General features: G+C 38.0%; 1 protein-coding gene across 15 annotated transcripts; it reads right to left on the bottom strand.

Moving 5' to 3' along the window:
• FRRS1 (ferric chelate reductase 1) lies at nt 1–26,257 on the bottom strand. 15 transcript variants are annotated; one of them, XM_083846370.1, is made up of 17 exons: nt 26,121–26,242; nt 18,716–18,773; nt 13,359–13,554; nt 12,994–13,130; nt 11,727–11,821; nt 10,928–11,078; nt 9,879–10,058; nt 8,924–9,022; nt 7,546–7,693; nt 6,877–6,993; nt 6,002–6,117; nt 5,647–5,733; nt 5,083–5,180; nt 4,890–4,948; nt 3,894–4,037; nt 3,038–3,099; nt 1–2,944 (listed from the first exon to the last, which is right to left on the bottom strand). In XM_083846370.1, the coding sequence occupies exons 1-17, from the start codon at nt 26,228–26,230 to the stop codon at nt 2,852–2,854; spliced, it is 1,950 nt and encodes a 649-aa protein (XP_083702496.1). In that variant the 5' UTR covers nt 26,231–26,242; the 3' UTR covers nt 1–2,851. The 15 variants fall into 15 exon arrangements, with proteins under 15 accessions (XP_083702496.1, XP_083702495.1, XP_083702501.1 ...); XM_083846369.1 differs by having other exon boundaries at nt 18,656–18,773; XM_083846375.1 differs by lacking the exon at nt 26,121–26,242 and adding an exon at nt 19,796–19,879.
• Nucleotides 26,258–26,535: the final 278 nt, after the last annotated feature.

A 26,535-nucleotide genomic window follows, 5' to 3' on the forward strand; every position in this document is an offset into this window, starting at 1 on the left:
TAGTGTAGCATTCACCATAAAGAAGTTTTATTTCTTAATTCATTCTACAGCCTGCATATCAACTAGTAAAAACTTGATTCCAAGTAAAGCAAAATAGCAAAGAATTCAAAAGCATTCAAGCAACTTGCACCACTTAGTTTTCTTCTAAACATATAGAAGAAACATTATTTGTAGTTGTAAAGAGCAGATGATCAGTATTTGAAGACTTCATTTAACAATTCAAAACAATAATAAACTTCTGTCTTTCCACTCACTAGGGAGTATTTGCCTATCTAGAAGAATCCAAGCAGAAATATACTACTGTTGATTTGTCACCACAAGTTTAATCTGAGTCTGAAAGAACATCAAAACCTTCTTGATCTCTTCTCATGAAGTTCTCTTCAGTGGGATTCCTTTATGAAGAAAAGGGAAATCTTCCTCCAAAAAATATTAAGTTATCAATAAAGAGAAGATATGTACAGCAGCCAGTAGTGCCTCTAGAACCAAAATTCCTGCTACCTGCCTTTTGTTACCAAACTCTTGCATAGCTTATTTTTTAAAGAATATAATAGGAATGTAGGGATAGTCACTAGAATGTAATCATACATTGCTTCCTTTTACTAGTCATGCAGGGGGCACACAAAATTAACAAGTCTTTAAATCAAAGATGTTAGAATATGCTACAGAGGCCTCACACAAACTACACAATATTGCTAGTACCAGGAAAGAAAAAGTTATCCAAAGAGCAACTAAAAAAAATCTGCCAGCTCTATAGCTCTTGGGAGAGAGCTATTCTACGTTAGAGAAACATGTTAATATTCCAACATTCAATTTCAGTACGAGTTTCTCCAGGAAGAATTTAAATAGTTTTAATTTATAAAATAAGCACCTACTATGAAAACAGACAATCCATTTTGCTGCTAGGCAAAACTGTTCTTTTCTAGTTTCTATTTGATAGTGTTTTCACTTTACTAAAAAAGCTTTTATTAAGATACCTACATTCACGTTTTAAAAACCCTGTGATCACTTTCACATGAGAGTGAAGCAACATAGCACAGCTATCATATTACAGAAATAATTTGGCATTGACTTAATTTAAAAAGCCAATCACACCTAAGCTTAGAGATTCTTTTATAAACTTATAGTATACAAAATCCCTCAAAATTTTAGTATTAAATAGACCTGTGATTCCCAGGTTTCTGAGATCAAAAAGATCAAAAAACGCACAAGGAAGTGCTTGTTGCCCTTCAGCCTGTGTTTTGCCATATTTCTTCATGGTCTTCCACTTCTCAATCTGAGATTGACTTCTCCAGTTGGGAGGAAAGGGACCGTCCAACTTACGCTCACCTTCCAGTCTACTGCTGCTGCTGACAGGGGGATTAATCTCAGCTATATACGTGCTCTTATGGCTAAGGAAATTTCTTGAGCAGCCAAGATAACTGACTACAAACTTGTAGCTTTCTGAATGTTTTGTCACTGCAGACCGCATTGTGGATTTCAGAAGAGGCCAAACTAGACTGCGTTAGTAAACGGAGAGAACTACTTCCTGACCCATATGAGTGTTTCAACCCTGTCTGTCAGGTAGTAGAGAGCTCTTGCTAAAACAGTCGATATCAAGATATGCTCCAGTATTTGCTGTTCTAGTACTCCAACACCTTTATTCTTAGCTAGGTTAATAGCCCTAGGCTAGAAGTATACTTTGAATTGTTACAAGAAATGTGTCATGCAGTTCAGTGCTTTGTTAAGGGTTAACTTCTGAGATTCTGTTCTAGAGTGATCCTCCATATCTAAGTAAACCATGAACCAAAGAATTTAAGAATAATCTCTTTCCATGACCCTTACCTAGTTCATATCATTCAGATAAATCTGTTATTGACTAAAAAATGCGCTCCCTTATCCACATAGAGACAAGTCAGTCTCCTAGGTACAACAGCTCAAAGGACTCATTTAACATTAACAGAAGCTGTGTTTTCTTGAAGTCAGGTCAACTCCAAATCTCCATTTCACTCAACAGTGCAAACACAAGAGTAACATTATCCAACAAATATTTTCATTTCAATTTAAGAATCAAGTAGCATAAACCCATCTTATTCATACAGAACAGTAATTCAGAAGCCACAACTGGCCAAGACTATAAACAAATACATGCATATACTGATAGGTTCTTCCTGTTTGAGTGTTATATAAGCACAACTGGTTTTAATGCATTTGTATTGCCAACATACTTTCTCTTTATGGTTTAGAAGCACTGAGGGGAACAAAACAATATTTTGAGTGACTTAAATGGTGTTTTAACTACAGGACTGAAGTTCCCAAACCCGTATGCACATGTGTACTGCTCTTAGAGCAGAGAACGATTTTTGCATTTAACTGCAAAGATAAAGAATGCATTAACCTGCATTTGTGACAGTTTTCTTCAGTAAGTTTTTGTAATGGTCAACTGTCACAAGCAGGAAATTGTCACATTTCACATCAGTAGAGCACAGTAAAGTGAACAGATATGATAGATTTGGGATCACGCTTTCCAGTAACATTCCCAAAAGGTTTAGGGAACTCTAACTATCAAAACAGTGGTTTCAGTACATCTCAGTCTTCTTAGCCTATAAACTCCAATCAAGTTAGTTACTGCATTTACTAAAAATAGAAACTTAATTCCTTACTCAGGCAAAGACTCACATTAAAAATCACATCAGAAGACAGTTTTTGCAGGATTCCAGCATCCTTCTACTGATTTGAATTCAAGTTCTCCCTAACATGTGCTATTATTCTTCAATTACATCTTCAGGGGTGTGTTGAGGGAAACATAATAAAGTATTCCTCACAGGTTTTTCAAGTGCACAGTACTTCACTGCAGAGTTTTCAGTTACTTATTTCATATTTGGTAGACTGCTGCCAGGAAGGCAATGAGGAATACTATATTTCCACAGACATAGATTGTTAACACAATCTGTTTAAACAGATGACCCTGCAAGGGAAAAAAAAAAAAAAAGTGTGTCAGCCTTTATGTTTAAAAAAACACTTCCCATCCCATAGCAGGTATTTACAAGTGTTGCCTTACCTCTGCTTCTGCAGATGTGAGTGACTGCAATATCTGTACTCTGTCCTCCTCTATCAATTCAGCTGTTAGTAGGAAGAGAAAAGCAGTTATTTACTGTTAATTGTTTTGTGTTTAGATTGTTTAAACATTAGACTCATTCATCTAGTTCTAGGAATGAAACACTAACCTAAAGTTATTTTAATCACTCCTCTACTTGCCCCCTTACACCATCTGTTAAGATACCATGCTGCTTCAATCCTGCAAATGTCTCCTCTCTGCTTTAGATACAGGTCATTTACTTGTGTACAGTGATCTCCTTTCAGTGACAGCAGCCAGCAAGATTAAGAATTTCCAATGAAGTTACTATCAGTCTTAGACATACTGGAGCCATAATTTCACTTTTGTTCCCTTGTTCACTCAAAATTGCAAGCATTTGTGGTTACATTTCAGATCATTTTGCTCATACAATATATCCATTCATACCAGTAAATTATGACAACAAAAAGAAGACTAAACCTGTGTGAATTAATCTGTGCTAGTCCTACCCCACCTGGGATCAGGACCACAGCAAGAGGTGATAGATTCTGGGAAAACACCTGCACATTTCAGTCTGCCCTATGAACTGTGATTTGAGAAATAAGAGGCTACCACTTGAGACAGCACAAAAACAATTTTTCTGTAACACATTAGTCTCAGAAACTGTTTTACTCCCATATCAATTTATAAAGAAGATATCACACCATTACTTGACAGTTATTCCCTTCAGCTTCTAAGTTAGGAGCCAAAACACACCTCCACAAATTCGATTCACTTTTTTTTTTTTTTGTCACAAATCTCACCAAGCAAGGTAAAAACAAGAGATTGGTTGGGCTTGTACCTTTCCGTATGAGACAGTAGCTGTGTATTTCAAGAAGAACATCAATACCAACATGCCAAGCTACAAAACCAATCATTGTATAGGTGTCCCATGGGTCTGGTAGGTCAAGTGCTGGTAGATCCATTCCCAAGAACATAGTCACCACTAGTCCGCAAAAATGAGATAGAGACATTCAGTACTGCATCAGTGCAATTAAAACAACTTTCTCACCTTTGGAAACAGATTTCCCACAGACTGCCTACAGTTGCTTGGGGAGTGAGGTTAAAGGAATCCTTGCAGCTAAAAAGCTTTTGCTGGGCAGGGTGGGTGTGGAAACAGGGAAGGAAGGAGAAGGCCAGGATGCCAAAGTAGTTTTCATCCTGCTCAGTGCCCTATGCAGTCACACAATCACTAGCATGTGTGACGACCAACAAAACCAAAGTCACCCGAACTTGTGTTTAAGCTGCCTGTGGAACCTTATGGAAATAGAATGAAGACCCAATTATGGTTATTTAAGTTAATAGTGAATTATTGAGCTATGTTACAATAAGAACACTATCCTCAAAAAATTCAAAGAGGAAAAGAGGACTCAAGATAAAAAACAGTTCCTCGCTATAAAGATCCTTAACATTTGTCTGAAGTATCTTTGGTATTAGATACCTTTAAGGTTGCAGCTGATGGCAACTTAAAAACTCATGCAGAAGATTGCCAACAAAAAGGTGGAAGGAAAAAGCATCTCTAGAGTTTATGTGAAGAGGCGGAAACCATGAGGTAAAAAGTAAGACAACATATTCTGAACCTACCTTAAACAGGGCTGAGCAAGTGAAACATGTTAAAAAAGGATTTAACTATCACCTGTGGTTTAATTTTATTTCAGAGTTGAAATGGCACAGAAGATCCCACGTGCTAAGAGTCAATACCTAGATGTCCAGATGCTTTAGATGAGCAATAGTCCAGATAATTAACGAAAGTTCCTTCAAATCATTTAAAAGGGAGTTACAACTTACTCTTACTCACCAGCTAGTATTCTAGCTGTTGTACCAGTACTCCAGTGAAACCAGTTAAACAATTGCCGCCTACAAAAATGAAGAAAAGCATTATGTTGTTTGGGAAAGTAATTTAAAATAAAAATCAAAGAATATTAAAAAATATTTTAAGCAGTAACAATGAAGTGAAAACATTACATTCTGTAACTGAGTGAGCTGAGTACCTTGGTGCATGAGGAGATGGTCTGAAACCTGCCATAAGTGGTTGAAAGATTGTGAGAGCCATCACAGTACAGCCGAGATAGGGATGAAAACCTGCTTGCTAAACATGAGACATTTTTTGTTGAGTATTATATCTATGTAAAGTTACAGGAAAAAACAAATGTTAATTTCATTTAAGCTTATAAAAGTTACGGTGGTGGAAAAGTAATGTGTTTAGCCTGGCAGAGATGACAGGACAGAACAAGCTGCTCTGCAGATGGATGGAGATGGTTCTCCCAGGAAGAAGAAAGACACTGATTAGTCCGCCCAGGATTTGCCCCACCTTTATGCTGCATTGAGAAATTCTTCCATGTAAACAGCAGACAGCATTAGCTTTAAAGTCTCCTTTAGCTACAGTTGTAAAAGAGACAACATTCTTCTGTGTTGCTAGAATTTGAAGTTTGCCTTCTCAATAACTTTTGCAACAATTCCCTTGACAACAGTTGTAACATTAGAATCAATGGACTTACTTCTCATTTATTTAGTCCTATTTTTACAATGAAGTTAAAAACAAACCACACACTTACTTTGCTCCAACCTCCTCGGTATATAAAAGGCAAAACAAAAGATATGCTTGTAAGCATGACGGTGGTCAGCATAAGCATACGATGCACCTAGAAAATTGAAGTCTGCTTTTAGAAACTATGGCTTTCTTAATACACTATTAAAATACATCTAATGATCTGCAGATAAGGATGTTCTTAGCTGCCTCTTTGGACTTTGCTTTTATTATTCAAGTCTGAATTTCCAATTTGCAGTTATTCCATTCTAAGACTAAAAAAAGAAAACCACACCAAGTTTGATCTCTTATTTCTTGAATCTAGTAGATTTAAGTTTTGCTAATAGAAATAGAACATACAGCTAGGGGGAGATTTTGCCCACCTGAAACCACATCTCCTTTCCAAACAGGAATGAATGAGACCAGACAGGTTTGAAGAATCGTGCAACAATGACACCAATACTAACTGCGGTAATCCAAGCAACAAACATTAGTGCTCCTTAAAAAAAAAAAAAACACAAGTTAAACATAGGTCATTTAGCTGTATGCTAATACTGCTTCAAAGACCATATAATATTTTAGCCTATGTGTATACCATCAGAATTTACTGGTGATAAGTTTTTAATCACCTGGTTTAGACTACAATTTCATAACATTTATCTTGCTAGAGGTCAGAATCATCCATAAGAAGGATGATTAGACAACACCCTCAGCATGACAGAGCAACTCTAGCTACTTTGCCTTTCACATACATCCCTACATACAGTGAGAGATACTGTCTTGTTACCAATTCATACGAGAAAGAATGAGGGGTGACCTTTATTACAGGCTTTCATCAACAGGATGAATGATAGTTCTCTTATGCGCCTAGTTTACAGGCCGGTACTAGGAGAGAAAATTCACTTCAACAGCTCTGGACAATCAGTTGAAGGGTTTCTTATTTCAGATAGATCTAGACCAACAATGCAATGAAAATAAGTGAAACCAGAGAGAAAGGTGCAAAGAGAAACAAGTTCTAAGTAAAATTTAAGAGGAAAGGCAAACACAGATTCATTTTCCTAGGTAAAGAGAATCTTATAACTGTTTTGAAATGGAAAATTATTAATAGCTTAACTGTTTTGACAATCTCAAATCTTGCTACCCAACAGTAAAAATAAAGTGAATGACAAGAAGAAGAAATACATACTCAGCAATAGTGAGAAAAACTCAGTCTCAGCTAATTTTGAACTGGCAGTCAAAGCTAAGAGGTGCAACTTACCATGAGCCTTGATGAGTCTTGGGGACCGGGAACCTCCAATATCCTGAGGAACACCTGTGACATTGTACATTCCATTGGTAATTAGAGGCTGACGACGATGTTTGTATATTGGCCCACCTAAACAGTGACAAAGTAGTTTATTTAAAGCAGATGCGAGTCACACTTGTAAAGTGAGCCTATTCCTTATTCACGAATGTAAACCCTGTTACAACTATGGAACGTAATTATACAAAACCTCTAATGTGCAATATGGTAGGAACTTAACTTGTGAATTAAAATTTGAAGGTCATCTAAATTGTGTTGCATACTTAATATACAAGAACTTATTCAACCCTCTACAGAGAAGAGCATTCTCCACTACACACAAAATGGGAAGAATAATTTCCATTGATGCTATACTCCATTTTTTAAGAGGTATGGCTAGATCTTAAGAAGCTAACAGTTCTTAGCATCAAGTGCACATGCAACACAAGTATAAGTCGTGTTTAACTTTGAAAATCAGAGCCATGACCCAGATAGCCAGTAAAGACGACTGGACTAAATGCCTCTCTCAAATTTGGAAACTTGTGTCCTTAGTTCACATGCTACTTCTCAGCTAAGCTGTATCTTATGTTACAGTAACTCATTTAGAGCTGTTCAAAGGACAGCAACCAGGCAAGTCAAGTTTACCTTCACTAGCTTCCCCATCTGCCAGAAAGATATAATAACTGGCATCTAGATTAAACCTCTCTTTATATGCTGCAAGACGAATACTCCTTCTAAAAGAACACTGAAGAACACCATCGACAAGCCTCCATGACACATCTTCAAGTGCATTCTGTGAAACAGAAGATTTAATACTTAGTCTTTCCGGAAAAATAGGATTCGTTATTGCTTTTAAGGCTACTATTTGGGCTAATTTCAAATTAGCAAACACAAGCAGCATCCTATATCTCAGGTAACGAGATAAAACATTTCTTATGCTAATGCAGCCAAGAGGTCTTTTTCTCCCCTGCAATTCAGATGACCACAGTACAATAGCAGAACATAAAATATAAAAAAGTTCAGTTGGAAGGGACCTACAAAGACAGAGTTCAGCTGCCTGACCACTTCAGGGCTAACCAAAACTTAAAGCACGTTAGGGGCATTATCCAAATGCTTCTTGAACATTGACAGGCATCAACTATCTCACTAGGAAGCCTGTTCCAATGTTTGGTCACCCCTACAGTAAAGAATTTTCCTAACACCTAGTCTGACCCTAGGGGCCGATCATCACATTTTAGGTCAACTGCTTTCAAGATATACATTTATAGTAGATAAATGAACAGTCTTCTCCCATAGACCTGTTTAGCTCTACAAAAACAGCTGGAAGATAAGAATCCAGCACAACCATAAGGAAGCAGGTATAAAGGTAAGAACAGCAATCTAACAACGATGTACTGTAGAGATCCTGACTTGCTGCTCTTCTGTATTAAAGGCCCTAGTCAAGCAGATACTTCCAGCTTATGTCAAGACTTTTTTTTGTGATACCTTCTGCTGTACTAGTACATCAAAAGGGATTTGGAGAGTAATTGGTTTAAAATTAACCCCGTGCAAGTGACTCTTGTCGCTTGCAAAGAAATGACACAGCAATGATCTGAGGAAAGAAGAGTCTTGCATACCAACTTAGAAAGTATGTCAGTAAGTTAATGTAGCAACCTAAGGCTTAGATTTATTACTACAAGTTTTTAAAATTCACAGTGATAACCCCCTGCTTCCCTTCTACCCTCTAACCCAAGATACATAGATCACAACCTCAGCCCTAGCAAAAGGGTAGGGTTGCATAAGTAATTTGCACAAAGTTCCTAAATCATGTAAATTCCCACTATGACTTCCTTCCTGGTAAATGTTACCTTCAGAAGTCTAACTTTCATTTTTGAGGAGGAACCCAATCAGTCTCAACTTAAAGAACTCTAAATCCAATTGACTGTTTACATTTGCTTTGTAAAATAAAAGCACAAAGCAGTAGCGTACCTTTCATCACTTCAAACCCACATTTGTCAAATGGTTTAGGTGTTTCCATGCATACCTCTGAATCCAACACAGGAGGTCTTCGTCCCTTCAGGTATGCAGTGCTTACACTAACATGGTGGTCCTCGTTAATACACAGATATGCATCATCATCACCCTAGAAATTTGAGAAAAAGTTATTTCTAGACCAGTAAAGACCTATAATGGCAATTTACAAAAGGCTAGCAAAAGACTCAAATCTCAAGCTGTTAAGCTGTATCCCAGCTTTCAAACACCTCAGTGGTACAGGGGAACCATGTTAAGTCAAACAGTAAGGCATATTATGATTTAACATGTTCCTCCCCCACCTCCAAAGTAACAACCATATTATCATAAGCTTCTTTATTTAAAATTTTAGTAAAACAAGAAAGAGATGGATGTTAATGGTATGAAAAACAACTTGTAACTAAAGAGTTTTAAAATAACTGTAAGTTTACAAATATACTGTTAAGAACAAATTGCTCTTGCAGTAGGAACATGAATAAAAAGCATCTTTGTGCAACACTTTATGGATTTCACATTTTCAGCATTGTCCCTTCACTTTAAAAGCAATTAGAAAAAAGAATCTTAACACTTTGTAAAGATGGGATTGAGTCACTCTCATATGAACAATGCTGAAATGCAAGTGGTTTTCAGAAAACAGCCATGCAAGTTCTGAGAGGTAGTGTTTTTTCTTCCTAGGTAACAAAGCAAAATTTATCCAACCAGGAATTTCAGTCAGCTACTCTGCTATTACTAAGGCTGAATTCAGTGAAAACAGGTATATCCACAGGGAGATTTACTGCAGAAATCCAGTCTCAAGCTAAGACAGCAAGCCTCTCTAAAAAGCCACCTGTGCTTTCTTTCAGCACTACAGGGAAGAAATTTCTTTGTTTGGAATCTAACCCATTTCCCATATGCATGTTTCCTGAAGCATCATTGAAACTCTACCAGGATCACAAAAGTAACCAGAGAAGAAGAAATAAGACACTCACCATCCACTGGTCATAGGACAATGCAAATGACAAGTACCCTTCACTGGCGCCACTCATTTCAATAAGTACCGAGCTCTTCTGCAGCTGGAAGGATAAGAAAAGGCACGAAGCACTTCCAGGATCACAGTTTGAAGGATTCCTAACGCAGAACTTCATACTTCCACAACCTGATGCATTAAACTAGAAAACAAATCAAAAATAAGTCATAAGCAATGTGATTTCCTTTTCTTTTTCCCTTTGTAATGTACTGTAGAAGAAAGTATACAAGGAACTGGAAAGAAGTGCCATCTACACCCACATACCAATTTCTTAACCCATCCCTATAGTTACCAGATAGGTAGTAAGTAAAATAATAGTGAATTCTAAGGTGTACTTTTATTTAAGGTTCTAAGGTGTACTTTTATTTAAGTTGAATTTTCATGTCAAAGACAATACTGCAGAATAACCTTAAACAGTAAAAACTTGAAAGAAACTTCCTTCAGTTTAATTTTAGAGAGGTCAAAATCAACTGCAGGATGAGGGCAGGAAGAAGGGAAGAGTTTTATTTCCTTTCTAAAGCAGTAACTCCACTGACAAGCAATGAGATAAGATATGTACTAGAAGTCACAATGTTATTCTGGATCAAGTAGTGATGCTTTTGCAATCCACTGAAATGTCAAGAATCAGTAGTAGAAGTCAGTAACATAGATGTACTCGGAAGTTTTTGAACCTGCAGTTACTGAATAAGTTAGGAGTCAAGACCAGAGTAAGTCTCTTCCCAGGTGCACAAAATTTTCATCTGGACTTTAGAAGGCTGATAGAACATTTAAAACTTAACCCACATGAGGCATGGTAACATTCAACCCGCAGAAGTTCAAGCAGCTAAACTAACACAACAGGGTAGACATCTATGTTCTTAGTCTGATATGTAAGTTACTCCTATCATCTTTCCTTTTCAATGGAAATTGAAATTTCCCGTTTCCCCATTTTTCCCTGTATCAATGGGACTTATTAAATCTCATTCATCACAAACATTAGAGATGGGATTATTCAGGTTTATAATTACTTACTGGCTTTGTTAAGTAGGAAACTGAATGTGATGTTGATATAGCCTCAGATGTCACATATAAGGGTGTTGTTGGGAATGGTGCATTAGGCTGAGAAACAACAGGACCAGGAATCTTCACCCAGAAAGTCCTGTATTTCTTCACAACTGTGGCTCTTAAAAAATAATACATGCACACTTGGTCAGTACTGTATACATTACCAGTTAAATGTTACTTTAAAAAAGAGCTCCTATAGTTTCTACAACATACTTGCTAGACACCTATGTTTATGCCAGCCCCCACCATTTCTAGCATTTTGAAATAAGAAAGCATTTCAAGGGGGAAAATTAACTTTAAAGCATCCTACTACATGCCCTACTAGATATAAAACACATTCATGTCTCTAGCATAGTCCATAGCCTCAAAAGGGTGATGTTTTTACACCTTGGCTTTTACCCACTAGTTCCAAAAAAAAAAAAAGACAGTATAATGGGAGGTTATGTGCACCATTTTGTTAGGTACAAACAAAAAAATCTTACCACTGCATACCACATACATGAGAATTAAGCAGTTAACTGGAATTACTAAAGAAACCAGTCTCAGAATTCCCTTCTACTCTCCCCTCAAAACAAAAAAACAACCAATAACCTCCAAACTTTATGTAAAGAACAAATATCTATATTAATGTAGACTCTGCAGTAAGTGTTGACTTTTGGGACCATTAGTCTAAGTATACTTTTGCTGGTCAGTATTTGTCACAGACAATTGTACATGCTTATTTTATTTGCATTTTAATGTTAAAACTAATACTGGACTTACTTACAGAAATTGCACGTGTTTTGGTGCATTTCCAGGAGCAATCCAATAAACTTTTACATAATTCTTTTTTGCTTTACTTGTGTGACTGACTGCTGAATTCTGAAAACGTACATATTAAGAGTTACACAGAGGGTATTCACTAAAGACAATTCATTTAACACATTCATTACATAGGTTGCAGCTAAATTCTGAAGAGATATTGCACTGCTATACTGCACATATTCACTGTAAGCAACTTAAAGTTGACAACTAGCTTTTCCCTAGTCAGTCATGATCCACTCAGATGAAGTCTACCACTGAAATTCATACATACTGCCAAACAAAGCCTAGAAAGGAAAAACTAGAGATCTTTTAGTCCAGAAGACTTCAGTGACAGAAGAGATCCCTGCAGTGTTTATGCAGAAACAGCGTCATAACACTTTTTGACACTGAGAACATGAAGGAACAGTGTAATGACTGTATAAAGAGAAGTGGACCAGTATTACAGAGAACAAAAATCAGTGTTCAGGTCAGAGTTACCTGCACAAGATAAACAAATCAGGCACAACACTGAACTAAGTCCTCATCAGAGAAGGCACAAAATATAACCCCATGGCATTGCAGCACTGCATACACATTACAGCATACATTAATCGGGGCAGGTGGTAAAAACAGAGAAAAACATCCAGGAAGATTGAGATACTTTGTCCAGATCAGTTCACATGAGCATGAAGTTCAAGCTGGTTGCTGAAACACTAGTCAGTTCAGATCTCTTGCATGTGAAGCACGATGAATTAAAATAAAATGAATATTGAGATTGTGATCTAACCTGTTACTAAGGCAGCTCCACTAACACTAATTGACACTAAGAATAATGGCCTATTCTAGTGTTTGCTTTCGGTCAATTATTGTGGAAGGTTTCCTTGCTATGAGACATTATGTCCTTAACAAGCATGACAAACTGTTACTCTCTTCTCCAAAGCAAATAGAGCATGTCTTCTTTTTAAGAAGTACAATAAGCATGTATGCAGTAGAACATATCCATTGTTCACTAATTATGACTGCTGTATACAGTAGTCAGTAGTATTCTACCACCAGGAGCATTTAAATAGTTTATAAGAATAGACAAATAAAATTGCAGTAAGCCATGCCTCTATGCTGCAAGTTATAGCAATTTCCTGGGAGACTTACTGAGCTCAAAAATTATATAGCTTTGTACTAGACTACATCTGTAATGGGGCAGAACAAACACCCCAGTGCCCGATGTCCCATTTTAAGAAACTAGATTATACCTTGGTACGGCCACATGTCAGAAGCTGAGAATGTCTCCGGTCAACTAATATAAAGTAACCAACTGCAGGGCTATCCAAGTGTTCTGCATCCCGGGCTTGTATGAAAAATCCTTCAAAATCTGGTCCAGACAGGTGAACTGCAGCAATAATGAAAATAAAAGGAAGTTGAACATTCTCCAGAGGACAAATGAAGTGCCTCAGCAATGACCACTAGAAGCTCGTTTTACAAGCACCAAGTGGTTGCTGAAGGGATGGCCTGAACAACACAACTTTTTAAATAGATCTGCTGTATCTACCCAAGTAAATACATGCTGCAACACAAAGAAACAGTAAGTTAAACTCTTCAGTTATAACTGACACAATACCTTCTATAGTGTCCCCAGGTTTAAATTCAGTCCAATTAACTGTAATGATGTGCACAGGCGAAGGTTGTGGTGAGCTACCATGACAGGGTATCATGCTCATGCAGGCTTCTCTTACTCTCCCATTTGGGTATCCGTTCACAGATACATAAAAGCAAATAAGCATCCAAAAACCAGAAGCCAGGCCAGGCAGCTCCATCTGAATAAAGTATGAGAGTTACAGGCAATTAAATACCACAAACATTTACATTGCAGGTCACCATTCATTCTTAGAACATGTTGAATACTAAACTTTAGAAGCACATTGAAAACAAAAGCCTGCATGAGAAAACACCATTCCCGTCTTCAGTAGCTACAATTCGTAAGTGGTTGTGATAACTACCAGACTTTGCAAGGACTTTCACAGATTGTGTTTCGGGCCATTTATATGGTCAAGAGTATAAGTACAGATCCCTTGATCCACCAGATGGACATTTACATCATCTTTTAAAATTTCTTTTATTTACAGCTCTCCCACTCTCTTAAAAAAAATCCAAGTCCCTTAAACACATCTACAGGACAGATGGATCTTAAAATATTTTAATTGATGTATAAAGATCCACAGTACTGAAAAAATACCAAGCTAACATAATTCCCACTCATTTATTCATCATAGCTCCAAACTGCGCATTATTAGGACTGCCAACATGAGTTTCCACAACTCGTGTCTATTTCTTCACTTATGACAAAGAACTCCCAGGTGACAAGTTCTCCTTTCTGCAGAGAGACTGTGGTTACCAGATGTCAGAAATAGACTTTATACATGTAAAAGAGGATTTGGTATAAAAGGTTAAACAGAAATATGTTTAAGACAAACACAGGAGTTCCTTAGAACTTCTCCTTTTGAGTATTGGACCTCCAGACAATTAGTTCAACAATGTCATTGCTTGCTATAATCTCTAAGGGAACAGGAGACATGAAAAACCATGTCAGGTAGTAGGACTGACCAGCCTAATACAGTTATAAGAACCCCCCTAAATTTCAGCATTCATCATATAATAATTTATTCTGAAACAATGCTGTTTTCAAGAAAGCTGTGGTAATTCTTTTGTTGTTCTGCAGCATGCAGGGTTTACAGTTGCACCCACTATTTGCAGAAAGTCTTAGCCAACAAGAAAAAGCATTTGTATGTCCAAAGGGGCTGGGAGAACTAAGATACGATCCTTCCAATCCTTAGACAAAAAAATTATCAGCTCTAGAGGAACACGGACCAGGCAAATAAGTCTGCTTTCTGTCCATTCTGCACTAAGTGATAAGAAACACCAGGTTAAGAAGTTCCCTGATAGCACGCATGGTTGTGAAGATAAGCAAGACAGAGATGTTTCAGACTCAACTCTGATATCTACAGGCAGTCAAATAGAAACAAGACATATCATTAGTCTTACACACTCTAAGAGTAATCATTATTAACTTTTCCAAAGTCCTCGTACATGCAGTGCTAAACATCCAAAAAATCCAGGGCAAGGCTACATTCATCTTTCAATGTAAGAGCTCCTTCTCAACTTCATACCAGTAAACAAAATCTAGGGGATGGTGATCAAACATTTCAGGAACTAGAACAAGAAGATCACCACTCAAATCCTCCTCCAAACACCCAAGATAAAAATATGATAGTATCTATAACTTCTAGTTAGTCAATGTTTTCTTTTAGTTCTAGTATCCCCCCAAGCTATCACAAATCTACAGCAACGTGATTTTATTTATAAGTTAAAGTCTATAGGAAGCTAAAAACTAAGCTTCTGTACAATAGTGGTATTAAAGCAGCTTACATGTACAAGAGAAATCTTCAAAACACATTGCTGCTAGAAGAGATAATGCTACATATCACAGAAAAAAATAGGTTTGCATTCTAGTTTAAGTAGCAGAGGATGTGGTAGGGATTTAAAGTGAAACAAGTTCTGCAGCAGACTCACTCAACTCAAGAGCTGGCAGAAAAGAAAAAATAAGTGGAGGAAAAGGACAAAAATGCCAAAACCTGAGAAAAGTACTGTACTGAAAAACAGTATTTTTTTTTTCTTTAATAGGGTTAACTATAGAGGAACAATCTTCTCTATACACTTTCAAGAATCAAAGTGAGATCTTACAAAGAATAGTACCTCCCAGATTAGAATATTGCTTTAAACAACAGTTATTCAGTTTTCTCCTTTAACCTGGAAATATATTCTGGCACTCCCCATTTTCTACCTACACATCTAAAGAGGCAGAAAGACAGGAAGCACTCAGCACACTCATAACACCAATCATTCTGCTGTTAAAGATCCTCTCTGTATGTTTTCAGAAAACATCTCGCAAACTAATTATAGACCAAACAGTATAATAGGTCACAATTCTAGAGAAATCAAGCTTTAAGAGATTATTCCTTAACTAGCTTCTTCAGATTGAAGAACTCTGGACTTTAATTCCAATACCATACCAAAAAACCTCTTTCATAACATGCAATCCTTTCCATAACCTAATATTTAAGATAATAATTTAGGAAAGCAAAAAAAAAAAATTACTAGAAAGTACTCATTACAGACAGGTTGGGTTCAGGAAAGCTGAAGTGTAATGTGAATCATGCTTAACATCATCATGAAAGAATAAGTGCCTTTTAAAGAATAAAGTAAAAACCAAAATAAGCTCCTTACCTCGTGTCAAAAAGAACCTGAGAGGCTGATCAAAACTATCTTAGAGAACTCATTCATCCAGTTATTCTACTCCTCCCATAAACATAGCTGAAATTAAAAAATGTTCTAATAACGGTGAATCAGCAGATGTCAGCTTGATTGTATTCTCTAGAAAAGTGAATAAAAAATCTGACTGAAAGTGAACTACGTGAAACCCTTAAACCACTAAGTGTGGCCATGAAACGTAGATTCAAAATGAGAATCTGATTCTGTTAACTCAAGTTTTGAGGCATGCGAACAGTGGAATGGTCTGCTCTTACCTACAGCATTTGAAAATACTGTTTCCACTCTAAGTTATTATAGCTTGTTGATTTGAGAACCTTTGGTCATAGTGACTTATTTACAAACCTTTGAAATACAACTCCTTGACAAATAGATACTACAGCATATCACATCGTTACTATATGGAAGTTATCCAAACCACTATGTTTTGTACCTTTACTTTCAAATAAAAATATTCCAACACCCAACAGTTCGAAGCATGACTACAAACATATTCCCTCCTTCACACCCTCCCACCCTCCTGCTTCAGTATAACAACTCACCCCCTCACCCTGCCCTGGGAGGGAAGGCACAAAAGGAGAACTTCATTACCATTAAGAAGGGGCTCAAATAATGAGAATGTCAACTACTGATTATTTCATACAGAACTTGATTATAACTGTAAAATCCAATTTCATGCAGGGATCAGTCACTATTAAGAACTGAGAGACAACATATGAAGTGACAGTGCTGGCTGAATTTGAACTGGAGTTTCAGTGAAGCATCACTTGAGTTACCACGTTACTTGGCATTTGTTGGACAGGTCAGAACCCAAGAGAAAGAGCTTCTAGTGAGAGCACCCTTTTGGGGAACCTACACTACATATAAGTCACAAGGAATTTGGGGGAAAGGCACTTAGAAGAATCAGAATGCAGTCCTAAAGGCATGGCCCGTTACTCCAACAGTAGTGGGATGTGGGTTGCAGGTCAGTTATTTTTAATAACATGTGGCTCACTGAAAACCTACAAAAGATAGTCCTGAAAGAGTGAGCTAGAAGCCACCTTTCAGCTAGCAGAAACCTTGTGATGGGCTTGAACTTTAACTATTACAGATGTTCTTGTCAAAGTAATTGTCTTTGGCTTTACCTCAAGAGACTGCCTGGAAAGACCAATTGCAAAGAGAAAGAAAGGTTTGTTCAACAGCATCTACCAGCTTGTGTAAAGCAACAAGTGTAGTTGTGTTATCTTGACAGAACATCTGAAATTTACCATCTCATTTATGCAGGAGTCACCTCCTTCTCCTTTAAGTAAAAAGAAGAGAAAGATTGGAAGCAAGTGGGAGAATTGAGAGTTATAATTGTAGAAACAGATTTTGAAAGAGCCAGAACCAACCATACAGTAAGCTACAAATAAGACTGAAAATTTGCAGTGGGTCACGCGGCTTTAAAAAGTAACTGGATTGCTAGGAGGGTTAGCTAGGCAGGCAGCATGTAAAGCATGGGAGGAAATTACACTGTCTTTTAGGTGGACAACTTTAACACTGTCAAACTTCAAAGACCAAAAGCAGTTGTATATTTTCTCTCCCAGGAAGGGGGAAAGAGAGAAATCCTGGTTACCTGCCTTCAGCTGGCTAATTTAGTAGCCTAATTTAGATATTTGCTCTGTGGCTTCAGAATCAACAAAACAACTGAAGAATTAAAACTAAAGAGATATATCTCATTTTTGCACTTACCTACAAAGAGAAATTTATAAATACACACTATCTGTAAGCTTTTTCTTCCTGTTATCAGCATGTTCCTGAGGACAGAGGCAAAGAGAAGGTCCATACTAAATTGGTACTTTTTTTTTTTAAAATCTATTCCTTCCTGTGTTTAAAAGGGTCCTAGTCCCTGCAGGTAGTGACAGGAAAGCAAGACCTAGCAGTCTAGTTCCTCAAACACATAATGCCCACGCACAAAGGATCTCTTCACAGAAGTTGTCTTTCAGCTATTTGACAGAACTTCACTAGCTGCATAGTATGAAACCTAAAACTAGTTTCAGAGAGAGAGAGGACGGGCAAGACAAACATATTGCCAAGCGAGAGGTACAAAAAACATCATGGCCAAAACTTTTCTCCTGAACACCACAAGAGAAGAGGGCAAGCAGAAAAGGAAGAAGCTGTCTAAAGCAAAATAAGCTGTATAAACAGGTGTCTGCCCACATGATACTGCGCTGTGTCTCTTTAGAAACACACTTGTACAAAGCAGAAAGCCTTGCTATTCAAGAGTCAATTTCCCTTTGAGAAAGAGAGTGGTCAATTTCTCCTGCTCCTTTGAAAGTTACCATATCAGATTATCTGGTTTTTGCCCTTACTCGTGCAGCTAGCGTTCACATTCACAATAATTCATTATCCTTTCAAAATTAAGAAGAAAAAACACACAACCACAAAATGACAAAACGTACACCTCAGCCTGTTGGTCTTCCTACTCTGACAACTTTGAAAGATAACTAAGACTTCTGGTTTAACTTTCTTCACATTTAACTTTAAGCTTAAATGCAGGTGCTAACTTTACAGCCAGTCCTTCTGTTACATTGACAGAAGTTCAAATAAAATTGCCATTAGCTTTCTACTTACAGTAAGAAAGCTTATAGGTACATCATAACTTCTATTTGGTTCACATCTCACAATATTAACCTTTATCACATGCAGGATCAGAGGAAGTTCTTCTGCAACTAGAAACAGGACCCAGACGCTAAAAAAGGAAATATTTATTAGTGTTCTTTACCTCAGGCAAACATTTTTTTTTGTTGCATCCCCAGCTAAGCCCACAAGACCCCTAGATTTCAGATAAAATGCATGAAGTTATCATGAAGCACTGACCCCACAGCTTCATTTGCTTTGAACTTCCACATACCTCACAACAGCTTTGCATTGTCATTACTTTAATTACCTTCTGATGCAGTTAAAGGAAAAAAACAAGGAAAGAAAAATTTTTGATACCTTATTACTCTAAGCATAAATTGTCATAAATTTACAGTATGATTTTAAAGCTTATTATATCAAAGAGATATTTTCTTTCAGAAGAAAAATAAAGAAGTCTTAAAGAGGAATTTAAGCTATTTCTTTTTTCCACCCTCCCTCATATTCACCATGAATGAGCAAGAGGCAAGGATTTCACCCTGTTTGGTGATTGATTTTGATTATTTAATTTTATACGGGACAACCACTCTGCATACAAACTGTTAGGGCCCCAACCCCGCAAGCTTGTAAGTATGCAGAGAACCCTTTAAGGTGCATACTATCCTAAAAAGTAGCATAAGTTTAGTTACACTTAACAAACAATTTCAACTACATCATCAACTGCAGCAGTTACCACGTGGTTACCTCCTATGAATGTTAACAAAGAAATAACATAAGAAAATACTCTTATAGCACTAAGAAGCAAGGAACATGCCAGGGGCACATGAACAGCATGACTTTCAGATGCAATAACCCTGCGTTTACCTTTAGAATCTTTTCTAGTATTTAAAAAGATATTAGGGCAAAAACAGGTCAGAGTTCTGTCTAAAGCATTTCAGAAGCGCTTACATTAACGGCAGCAGTTAGGTGCTCAGAAGGGCCCCCCAGCTTTCAGTTTGCTTCACGATTGCTGCCGACTGAAAAGCACAAGCAGCTTCCAGGAAGTTTGCTGTAGCCGCTCTCCCTGGTGCCGGTTAAATCACGACCCCCAGCAGCCCCATGACCCCTCCGTCCCCCCGGTCACCCCTCACCTGCCTGCTCGACCCCCGCCGCCGCACCGGGCGCTCTTCTGGTGGCGGCGCCGGGCGGGGCGGGCACCGGGGGCGGCACCGGCAGCGGGGGCGGTGCCCGGGGGCCCCAGGGGCCGGGCCGGGCCGGGCCGGGGGCAGCCGCACCGGGGTCTCTCCGGTGTGCGGGTGGCCGAGGTGTTGCGGGGTATCTGGGGCCTGCAGCCCGTCCTGCCTCGCGGGTTTGACTAAGACCTCGCCCTTGGAAAAGCTCCGCTGAGCCGAGCTTGTTGGCGCTGCTGGGTATAAGCCGCAGCCTGTTCGTACGGGTGTGCTTTGCTGCCATAAAGGCGTTCGTAGGGTGGAAACCCTGCTTACAGGCCCGGCAACAGTCAAGCTCCAAGTTTATGCAGACTACACTAGGAACTCATATCTAAATTTTTTTGAAGATCTGATTTTAGGGTCTTGACCCATTGACATAACGAGGTCTATACCTCTGAAACACTGTTAGAAATATAAACTATATGGAAGTCTGCAGATCTGCAAGGAGGGATGAAAATGCAAGCTACAATGCTGTTGGAAACTACAGAGAATTTAGAAAAATATATTAGCTTATATGTGAAAGGTAAAGTAGGTAAGGAAAGGAATGCTGCTTTGCATCTCATTTTGTATTACTTAGCCAGGCATTAGCTACTGCAAAAGAGCTATAAAGCAAGAAAAGTAAGAGACAACAATTATTGTCTTTAACTAGTGAGTACAAGTACCTCTATCCTCCTGCACAGACAGTCACCAATCTGTCTGGAAGGATTCTTTTCAAATATATGAATCTCTCTATTGAGAGAAAAAAAAATCAATAGTTATGCAGACTTAATGAATATATTCTTATGACAGAATATTGCATGTTAATTTGTTCTTAAGTATCAATAGTCAAGTAGTATTAAGGAAATAAAATGCATTAAGATATATGAACTATAAAAAGCCCACGGATTTATCTTCTTTGTAAAATGTACTGCAGTTATAGCTGTGTTAACGTGCCCATAACAATGCTACACTTATTGCAAAGCAGAAGTTTCTACCCTAACCATATTATCCGTTAGAGACACAGAGGGCTGGCAGTTGGTTTTTAATCTTACTACAAGCCTGAAGAGAGATAAAGTTGTATAATCTGCTATTGAACTACACCAGAGGATGACTATGGCAAGTGGCAAATGAATTCCTTTGTTCTGTGTCCTGGAACATATCATCAAATATAAAGAGAAGCTGATGACTTTTTTTTGCATGGTTTCTGGCAAGGCCATAAGGAAGTATCTGAAAGCTTATAATTTTGAGAACAACAGCAATTTTACAAAGCAGACTGCATGCCGAGTATTTCAAGGGGAATTTGTGTTGCTTAAGAACTGAGGAAACAAGTAAAACATATAATTTTGGAAATTAAATAGTATGCAGTCCAATATTGGCATGTACTGATAGCTGTGCTATTTTTTCAAGCCCAAAGGAATATGGAAAACAGTAAGCCATTGCAGCTAGGTCTGAACAGGCCCCATGTTGTTATGTGGTTCCTTGCAATCAAATTTCCTCCTGGCTGGTAAGCAAATTATACAGCAAAACTGGAATTCTGTAAGGCCAGCTCTTGCTCAAGTGCCATATATGAGCACTAGGCAAATGGTTTCTCTGTGTTACTGGTGAAATTACCACTGCAAGACAGCACTTGAGTTCAAATCAAGAGATTTTCAAGTTTTTCGGCTTTACTAGCTTAGTTAAGTAAGTATTAGGGAAATAATGACAATAACATTATCTTAAGAAGACTTTTTCCTACAGTGCAATTTTCACATGCTTTTCTTTCTTTCCTTTTTTTTTTTTTCCCCAGTGAGAAGGGAATCTCGAGTCATGGAAACAATCCTGACCATTTAAAAGGAAATAAACAATGGTAAAAGTCACAATGTAGGATGAAATATTTTTCTCCATACTTAATTAATTCTTTTTCCTTGACCTCTGACACTATTTAAAACTTACCAGTTTTATCAACTGATTTTACCTTTGGCCTCAAGAAATACTCTTTTTATGTATTTTTTCCTTTGGTCTTTCTTTCTATCTGGTAATCAGGCTTCCCTATTTTCACTCAGTTTTAAATGTTTCACATTACATATAACAAATAACACTGGGAAATGTATTTGACAAAAATATTTGTTTACCCAGAGGTAAAAGTGAAATTTACTGCCTTTAGTCAATTACACTAAATAGCCACCTGGTGGCATTAGCCACTAAGTAAAATAAGGTTTTCTACTCACACTACGCAGAAATCTACTTTGTTCTTGTGTCTATTCTGATTCATCAACAGCTGAAGTACACTTGTTGGATACTGTCTACCAAAATGAGCAACTACTTTGACTTAAAGAGAATTTAAATACAGAAATATTCCCTTCCTTATCTGAAATGAATTAATTGTGGTTGCCAATATCAATTTGAGCCAGGTCTGTGCAGGTGTTATGATGCAATAGCAACCTGCCACTTTACTGAAAGTCCATGCTTAATTCAAATTACATCATAATTAAATCAGTTGATAAAGGGCTGTAGTAAAATCATTTTACCCATTTCAGGGGATGTGGGCCATAACATTATATGAAGCAAATACTGAAGTTTTCTGACAAAGGTACTGAAATATTAACCTAATTGAGTTTTCTGTTTTCATCATTTCTGTGGTGTTGGTTTTTGTTTTGTTTGTTTTAATTATTAATTTCACTGTACCTGAGATCCTATTATCCCATTTCACAGGGCACAACGAGCTTCCTAGCAAAAGCACTAACCAACAACTGCCTCAGTTTAAGGCACTTAAAACTGGATTACGTGGAACTACCGGATGAATTGAAACCTAGTATAATGCTCTTCCATACACTGACGAGTTTTTTTGCTACCCAGTCCCAGTTCCACCTCAAGTTCCACTTGACAAAACATTATTACAGTTACTTTAGGAATAGGATCTCTGAAGTCTTAGATCTCAACATATCTCACTAGTGTTAACTGGAATGATTTACAGTAAAATAAAAATGCTGGTAGTGATTCAGTAATCAGGTTTAATATGTCCTACATGTAAAACAAAAATTAGTCTGGTCACCCCATTCTCATAAGACCATTAATATCAAATTTATGTGAAGCTCTTATCAAAAGCACAGTAAAATGTATCTTAAAGTCTGTGAAAAAAATATATTAATAATAATAAAATTATATTTGGACTTCTTTAAAGATATATGCATTGAATTTTGTGATTTTCTATTTAAATATATATATATTATCAGTGTAATTTTACACAGAAGTTGAAGCAGAAAGCATGTTTTTTTTGAAGCCAACAAGTAGAAGAGTGGCAAAGCTAGGATTAAAAACAAGACAAAAAATGTTTCAGCAGTCCAAAAATTCACGATGACACCAAGTTCATCTCTGAAAGGTCAAACCAATACTGTCAAATGACTAGAGTAAAGGGCATTTACATGTTCAGTAAGAACAAACTGCAGAGGCTAGTGCCCTAGCCCCTTCATCTTATATGAATTCTTACTTATAAAAATATATTTTTTTTCACCCTACTGTTTATTCCCTGCATATCAGGCTATTGCAATCTGATTAGTTATTTAGAAGGGATTTAAACAAAGAAAGAGATAAAATGGTCTGGAGGTGACCAGCTGAATGTTCTGGCCAACACTTTCTCTCAATACTAGACTCTAAAGTCCAAGGCCACATGTAAATTCCAGCTGGGCATGTAATGTGTTTAAGAACAACACTTGTTTTCAGCCACTGCGTGGCAAAGATCCAACTCACAGAAAAGGCCGCAATCTAACCAAATTGCAAAGATAAACTTTTAAAGAAACAGAGCTTTCTTTCAAAATCAGGTTTGCATTTCTGAAGGAGATCTCCCCATTAGAAGACAACAGCTAGCCCTAAGATTCAACACCTTTGAAACTTCCTGTTGTTTGAATCATCATATAGTGTTAATTCATGGATTTACAGGTCAGAAGTGTGGGGCATTGAGAAAAACTGTGCTATCACTTTAAATTGTATAAAGTCAAATATTTCCTGCACGCAGGCCAAAAGAATCTGCTTATAATTTTAGCCTGAAGTTCAGTTAAGTTCTCTCTGTGTTAATTTGCCTTTACTGTTGTTATTGGAAGCTATTCTGATATTTAAAAAGAAAAAAAATACTGTCATGCAAGTACTCTACTTTGCTACACTTTGCAGTCAATCTTTAAAGTAACCATGAGCAATATGACTTAGGTGTGATCTCACATCTAGCAAATAGGCCACCCAAAGCATATTGAGGCCACTGCTAGGATAAGTATTCTGTAATACTGGGGTGCAAAACAGAAGGCAGGAAGGGAGGGAGTACCAAGAAGATGAATATAAAAGAACTGAAATATTCTGGTATGAATATGTTTGAAAAAGCTGGAGAATTATTTCCTGATCAATGGCATTGATCCACTCTTATTTTGAAGCTACTATTGATCTTTTCCTGCGGTGGTGTATGGTATCACACACACAGAAACTGCAAACTGAAGATGAAACAGCACTGTGAAATTCACCATTTAGATGCCAGTGTAACAAATACTATTCATGACTGCTGTTAACTGTGTCCTATGTGATATTTGCAATGTTAAATGGTAGCACTTGCACCTTGATCTTTTGGTGGTGTGATTCCCATATGCAGAAAGCATATTTATAATTTACCACTGCTGAATTAACACAGGCCCAAAATCTTTGAGCGATGTGACAGCATATCAGGTGATATGGATGGAGAAAGGATTAGGGCAGTCTCTTCTGCTTTCCTGATTAAACTTCATCAAGGGATCTGGTATATTCATTCAGTAAATTTGTAATAGTCCTTTTTTATCATATTGAATTGAAAGTTAATGAAATTATCCTGTTCTAATTATTAAGTGATTTAATAATACTTAATGAACATCTTTGCTCTATAGCACATCAAGTCCTTCATTTAGACTGTTGATGTCTGTTCTAGCTACTGTGATAAACGTTGGTCAAAATAACTGCTTTAGGGTTTGGAATCAGGAGGCTCTATGTTAGTTTGGTTTCCTACTGAATTTTGTCATGTGAAACTTAACAATCCTTTAACATAAATTTGGATACATTTCAAAAACTGTCTGAATAGATATGCTAGCAGAGACATGTCAGTGCTGACCTAGTAGCTAGAGTAAGGTGAGTTTCCCTGCTCACAGTGGAAATTCAAGTAGGGAAAACAGAACCCACATTTGGAAATTTAGTAGCACTGGTGAAATTGCATGCATGAATACCCTTCTAGTTTAAAATGTTTTTCACAAGCACATACTTTAAGGTAACTATTTATCCAAGGGACTCGGTTACATGGGTATTATTTTTATTTCCTGTCTTAGAACTGTTCACTACTTAAGCAGCTCACAAGACTTCTAAATCCTTCTCTGTTTTCAGCATGACCCAGGCCACTAGCTAGCCTGGAGGAAAAGGCACTGGTGCAAGGCTCTGTGGCAGCACAACTGCAAAGTCATTTCTGGATACTGAAGCCTGCTGAGGACCATAGCAAATATACAGTCCAGATCTCTTTCAGTTACTGTTGACTTTGTTCCTGTAATTCCTGTACCTGTTGGAACTTCTTTTATTTCCTTGCTAGGACACTTCCAATTCAGAGAAAACAGGTAGAGTACTGACAGAGCTGGGCTTCTGTTGAGCACAAGTGTGTCCTGTATACAAAGCATGCAGGTTTAGCAAGCCGGGTAAGGAATAAGGAGGCTGGGAAGAGCAAAGACGAAGGGAGAATCCCATTGGGCACCCTGGAAATATCCACGTGAAACAATCCAGACTGAATCATCCACTCACACAGTTCTAACAGGGTTGGGAGAACATGCAGGGGGAGCTTTTCTGAATAATTTTCCCTCAGCCTGTCTAGGGAATGCCTGGGGAATAAAACTTGATATTTTCACTTACACTGTGAAAACAACGATATCAAAAATGTTAGCTGTAATGAGGAAAAAAAGATGCCTTAGAATTTTCTGTGGGAGGAGTGTGTGTGTGTGGGGAATTACCTACCAAAAGGTAACAAACTGAGTTTGAAACAGTTGGAATTGCTTCCAGAAACATCAAAGCCCTTCAGCTGTCCCTAAATGCATCTTAACTGGATGAATACGTTGCAGCAAGACACAGCTATAGGGTGCATGGGATGACTGGAAGTAAATGGTTAAGTCTAAATTGCTTTGTGGTCTTCTCATAGTTCCACAAATATATTACCTTGGGAGGGAATGATAAACAGTGTAACACAGTGACTGTAAATTGAGAAGCAAAAACGTTTCTTATAGAGTTCTAGGCCACAAAAATAGACTGACCTTCCGAAGCTGCAAGTCTGACCTTTACTGTGGGAGCAGCTAACGGCTGCGGTGGCGGGAGGCCTGAGGCAACGGCTGCGGGTACTGCGGGTACTGCAGCGCGCAGCCATGGCAAGGGCAGCGTCCTTCAAAGTCAGGGTGCTCTTTTTTAAAACCAGCACCTCACACCTCGGCTACAGAAAGCCGGTGGTTGCGGGTGCCCGAGCCCCTGTGGCGAACAGACCCTGCGCGGGCACCACCCTTTAGCAGGGGGCTCAGCCCAGCCGCAGTCCCACAGCGCTGGGGACGGAGCCGACCCTCAGGGACCCGCTCGGATGGGCCAGGCTTGGCCGCGCCCCCAGGGCGGGCCCTTGGCTCTCGCGGGAGCTCGGCCGGCGCCGCCCGAGCCGATTAAGTTTATTTGTAAAACAGCGAA

This window comes from Anser anser (assembly GCF_964211835.1).
Source record: "Anser anser genome assembly, chromosome: 8".
In the NCBI taxonomy this organism is placed as follows: domain Eukaryota; kingdom Metazoa; phylum Chordata; class Aves; order Anseriformes; family Anatidae; genus Anser; species Anser anser.